This window comes from Protobothrops mucrosquamatus, unplaced genomic scaffold (genome assembly GCF_001527695.2).
Source record: "Protobothrops mucrosquamatus isolate PMUCROS unplaced genomic scaffold, P.Mucros_1.0 scaffold8927, whole genome shotgun sequence".
Lineage (NCBI taxonomy): Eukaryota > Metazoa > Chordata > Lepidosauria > Squamata > Viperidae > Protobothrops > Protobothrops mucrosquamatus.
The window spans coordinates 1,154-6,412 of record NW_015394720.1 but is presented as its reverse complement, the minus strand read 5'-3'; the positions used below and the strand labels follow the sequence as shown (position 1 = coordinate 6,412).

General features: G+C 32.4%; 1 protein-coding gene across 1 annotated transcript; it reads left to right on the top strand.

Moving 5' to 3' along the window:
• Positions 1 to 404: 404 nt before the first annotated feature.
• LOC107300876 (UDP-glucose:glycoprotein glucosyltransferase 2) lies at positions 405 to 4,855 on the top strand (the record flags this gene model as incomplete). The annotated part of the gene is made up of 4 exons (XM_015830162.1): positions 405 to 577; positions 1,597 to 1,693; positions 2,093 to 2,165; positions 4,755 to 4,855. Coding segments are annotated over exons 2-4 (253 nt in total), but the record flags the coding sequence as incomplete, so codon positions are not given.
• Between the last annotated feature and the right edge of the window lie 404 nt (positions 4,856 to 5,259).

Below are 5,259 nucleotides of genomic sequence, written 5' to 3'. Positions count from 1 at the left end.
AATGTCAATCTTTGTTGTTTTTAACAATTGAGATGAGTCAAATACAATTAGTTGTTGATCTTCCACATTTTCTCCCAATATGGATTCCCAATTAGGTTGTAAACATAATGTCTCTGTCTCTTTAAATTGCATGTCTTGATATATAGAAACCTGTTCAAGATTACTCAATTCCTCTTCTATTATTCCTTGTTCCACAACTAGCTTCATTGCTTTGTTGATGCTATTCCATAGCTAGTTATAGTCCAAGTATCATAGGGTAGTCCCCACCAACACAATAAAACTAACTTTGGTGTAGGTAACTTTTAGCTTTGCATGATTTACACTTTGCTAGTTGTCGTTTTTTGGCACATTCACTGAAGTATAATTCATACTGAGCGGAAGGTTATTTTTTCTTAATCCAAGGCCCAAACCGTATCTGTTCAAAGGAGATCATAAATTCCCTGTACTCAAGGAACCTGCCCTAGTCGTGATCCTTTATGCTGAAGTGGGTACCAAAGATTTTGCCACATTTCACAATGTCTTATCTGAAAAAGCACAAAAGAGTGAATTTGTTTACATTCTCCGACATTTTGTCAAGGTAGGTATATATGGAAATGTTATTGTTAACTAACATTAGAATAAAATGATTTCTTTCAAGTTTCCAATGTTTGCAGCATTTAGTACTTAATTCTTTTTTTAGATTCCCAAATTGTGTTCTTCAGAAGATACTGAAAATTAATTGATTGATTGATTGATTGATTGATTGATTCATTCATTAATTCATTCAATTTCTATAGCTGTCCAACTCAATCATTCTGGGCAGCTTACAATTCTAAAATACTAAAGCAAGTAAAACCATTTAAAAAGCATTAAAACAATAAAAACATACACAAAATAAATAAGTATAAACAGCAGCTGTGATGATTAATGAACTAATTTGAAAGCCAATATTATTGGGGCGTCTTACACATTCTGAGCCCCAGGCCCAGGTACAGTACTTAGCCAAGTTTGTAAAGCTTTGTGAAAAGCCATTCTTATTCTGAGGGAAGAATATTCCTTAAGGCAATGGCTACAACAGAAAAACCCTTCTAATTCCTGCCAGTCGGTCCTCTTTGGGAGTGCTGTGGATCACATCAGCCAGTCTGTTGGATTTGATCAGATGAGTGGAAACCTTTGGATAAAGATGTTCCCTCAGATAACCTGGCCCCAAGCCCATTGACCATGATGCCTGAATAAAAATATATTTTTTTAAATGAACAGAACTTCACAAGAGGGCTTAAAGAATCTTAAAATCTTTGATGATATTGTCAGTTTTCACTATCAACAAATAATAATAATAAGTGGATGCTGTGTTGATTGTGCATTCTTGATCTCAGGCCTATAGGTTTCCAGTGACATTTTGGTCTATATAAATGAAAGGGTTGGGTATCATTGTTTCACAGAAAAGAGGATTGTAGTACCTTTCTCAAGTAGCATTAAGTGCACAGGGAACGAATCCTGGGTTGAATAGTGATTCAATTAATTAAGTGTTAGAAATGTCCCATTTCTTCCCTGGAAACCTAATGTTTAGCAATGATTTCATAACAATTTATTTTTAACTATGCATGCTTAATCCAGAAACGTAGCACTGAGAAGATGTATTTGTCTGGATATGGTGTGGAACTTGCAATAAAGAGTACAGAATACAAAGCAGTGGATGAATCTCAGGCTGGAGGTACATTTTTCTTCCCTGCGTGGTATAAATATTAGGACAAAATATGTGCCAGATTTTTGAGGCAGGAAACTTTTGCATAGCCCGATTGAAGATAATGGAAAATACGTTATTGGGTCAGTAATTCATCTAGTATTTGTTTTCTAGACACACACACATCATTAGTTCTTTTGGGGGGGAAATGGCAAAAGTAGTCATGGCATTAAGAATCAATATAGTAATGTACTGTTGGTATTTTTTTGTAGATGAAAGCTATGTGAATTGGAATGTACGTCAACCATAGGCTTCAGTTTTTTTCTAATGGGAACCTTGTCAATAATTTATTTTTGCTCATTTTGGGGAGGGAAAACAATCATTTGCAAATTGAATGTGTTGTCATATTTTCTTCTGATGTATATTTAGCTACAAGAAATAGAACAGAGGAAGAAGATAATAAGAATAGTGAAGTCCAAGGATTTCTCTTTGATACATTAACGTAAGTTGATTTCAATTCCAATCCTATATCTTACATTTGAATAAATGAATGACTCTATTATATTTCAAAGATTAAAAGAATTGTACTGAAAAATCAGTTTATGATATAATAAATGTGTTAGAACGTGAATTTGAATTAATAATTGCAAATGTTTTGAGATATATAATTAACGGATATAATTTGTGCAGTTGTATTAGTGTTATGATGAATACACCCACACTGTATATATATATGTGTTGCTAAGAGTACTAAAAATAAAACACTGATTCCTGGGTGAATTCATATTGCCTGACATAAAATACACAACCACCAGGAAAATTATAAAACTATAAAAAGTTTTAATGGAATAAAATATACCTAGCTTTCGCTGGCCACTGCCAGCATCATCAGGGTAACCTATGTGTGTGTATATATGTATATACATATGTGTATATATATGTGTGTGTGTGTATATATATGTGTGTGTATATATATATGTGTGTGTGTGTATATATATATATATATATATATATATATATATATATATATATATGGTATATATATGTGTGTGTGTGTGTTTGTGTGTATACTGTACACTATATATACATAAACATTTATGTGTATGTATGTATATATGTTTGTGTCTCTGTGTATATATTGTATATGTTCTTCATAACAGTTATTCAACTGCATAAATTATATCCTTTAATTTATATATATCTACATACATAGATACATATACTCTGTGTGTGTGAAAATAAACATTTATTGCTTTTCTTTTCTTTCTTTTTTCAAAATTACTTTTCCTTTTCTGTTTAATAAAGGCATTTTTAAAAATGATCAGGGAGCAGTTTGGTGTAGTTAGAAACTGTAAGACTGAATTTTAGTTTTACCATAGGGACAGATCCAGCTGTTGTTTTATTTTGTGACTTTACAAAACTCATAGTCAAGCTCTGTATTTCTAGATGTGTTGTTTTTTCTAATTAAAGTATTGGGTTGGTTATTTAATGCTATGGTAGTCAATGACAGAGATTTATTAGATTTATGTATTAGATTTAATTTGATTATCTATATTTTGTATAATTATAAGGAAAAACTTATTGACAGTAAGATTTGTTTACCAAAAGACAAGTTTCCAACAATGGGGTTATAGGTTTTCTGTGCCTGGACATTTTTTGAAAAACGGTTGGACAGGCAGCTCTACTGGGTTTTTCTGCACAATGCAGGGATTGCATTAGATCTTTGTAATCCTTCCACAGTTCTATCATTTATTTAATCATTAAACTTACATGCTGCCCATCTCGCCTAAAGGCAACTATAGAAGGCTTACAATCAATAAAAACAAGAAAAAACATTAAAGCATTAAAATAATAGCTATTAACATTAAATCACAATACAGTTGCTGACTTTTATACCAAACGTCTGAATTAGGTATTAGATACAGCACACTGTATAGACAGTCCTTGATTTTTAATTATTTGTTTAGTGACTGTTCAAAATTTCAGCTGCACTGAAAAAAATGACTTATGACAGTTTTTCACACGTATGACTGTTGCAGCATCCCTGTGGTCAAAATTCGGATGCTTGGCAACTGGCATGTATTTATGACGGTTTCAGTGTCCCGAGGTCATGTGATCCCCTTTTGCGACTTTCTGACAAGCAAAGTCAATGGGGAAGCCAGATTCACTTAACAACCATGTTACTAAATTAACAACTGCAGTGGTTCATTTAACAATTCTGTCAAGAAAAGTTATATAACAGGGTGAAATTCAATTAACCACTTTCTTGCTTAGTAACAGAAATTTTAGGTCCTATTGTGGTTGTAAGTCGAAGACTACCTGTATGGCTAAGCTTTGAAATTACTAGCATGCATTACAAATAAACCATCCAAATTGCCTCATTTGACTTATGGAAAACAACAACAGAATGGCTTCATAGGGCATCACGTTTAGTTTAAATAGTATAAATTTAAAGTTCAAAAAATTATTAATTTGCAACATGTACTTTCTATTAGTGTATTTTGGAAAAAAAAGGAACAATATTAAAGAACAGTCTTAATTTTAGCAAAAGGCAAAGTTTTAGTGGCGTTCTCCTTAGGAAGGGTTGATTTGTTATCACTGTGGATTTTTTTATAACTTTGATTTAGTCTGTTGTTGCATTTATTTATTTATTTACCTGTCTAGAATCTTTTTAGTTGGGTGGGTTTTAAAACTATAAAATGCATAAATATTTAAATAATTGACATGCAGAAGAGGGAATAGACTTGTTCTCTCATGCCCCAGAGGGCAGGACCAGAACCAGTAATTGAAATAGATTGTGGCATGGAAATAGACTTAAATTAGATATTAGGAGGAATTTCTTGATGGGAAGAGCTTCCAATTGGTGATACTGGCTGACTTGTGAAGTGATATACTGTATTCCCCTTCGCTGGAGCTCTACAGACAAAGTCTGGATAGCTATCTGTCCAAAATGCTTTAGCAAATATTGTACTAAGCAGGAGAGTTGAATTTGATTATCTTTGATATCCTTCCAGCCCTATGACTCTTTATCGGTAATCTCATATGTATAAATGCTCTTTAATGTTAATTGTGTTTATATTTTATAAACCAGGGAGAACCATCCTGATCTCAAAGACAATCTGAAAGAGTTGAAAAAATACCTGATTGAAAGCAGTGATAATACAGAGCCTTTGAAATTGTGGGAACTACAAGGTATTATTCATTATACTGGTTTTCATCTTGGTGAAATACTATGTGCCAGTAATAAATCCATGTTACAGTTGGAAACAGCTGTCTGTATGCTGCTTGTATAAAGAATATAAATACTATGGTTTTACAAAAAGTAAAGAAGGAATGACCTTTCTTTTTAGGCTGGACTTTTTTTGGTGCAAAGAGGACAAAAGAAGAAAAGATTTAAATCTTCTGTGCCTGAAATCCCTATAGCATTTTTTTTTCTTTACTGATGCTGTTAACGGCATGAGAATAGATCATGAAATGTTATCTTTGTAAAATAAAAAACTAATGCTACTTTAAAAGCTATTTTTATTCACAACATGATGAGGGAAATAAGGAAATTAACCATGAATTTTGCAGAAAATTAGGCTTTTTCATAAATT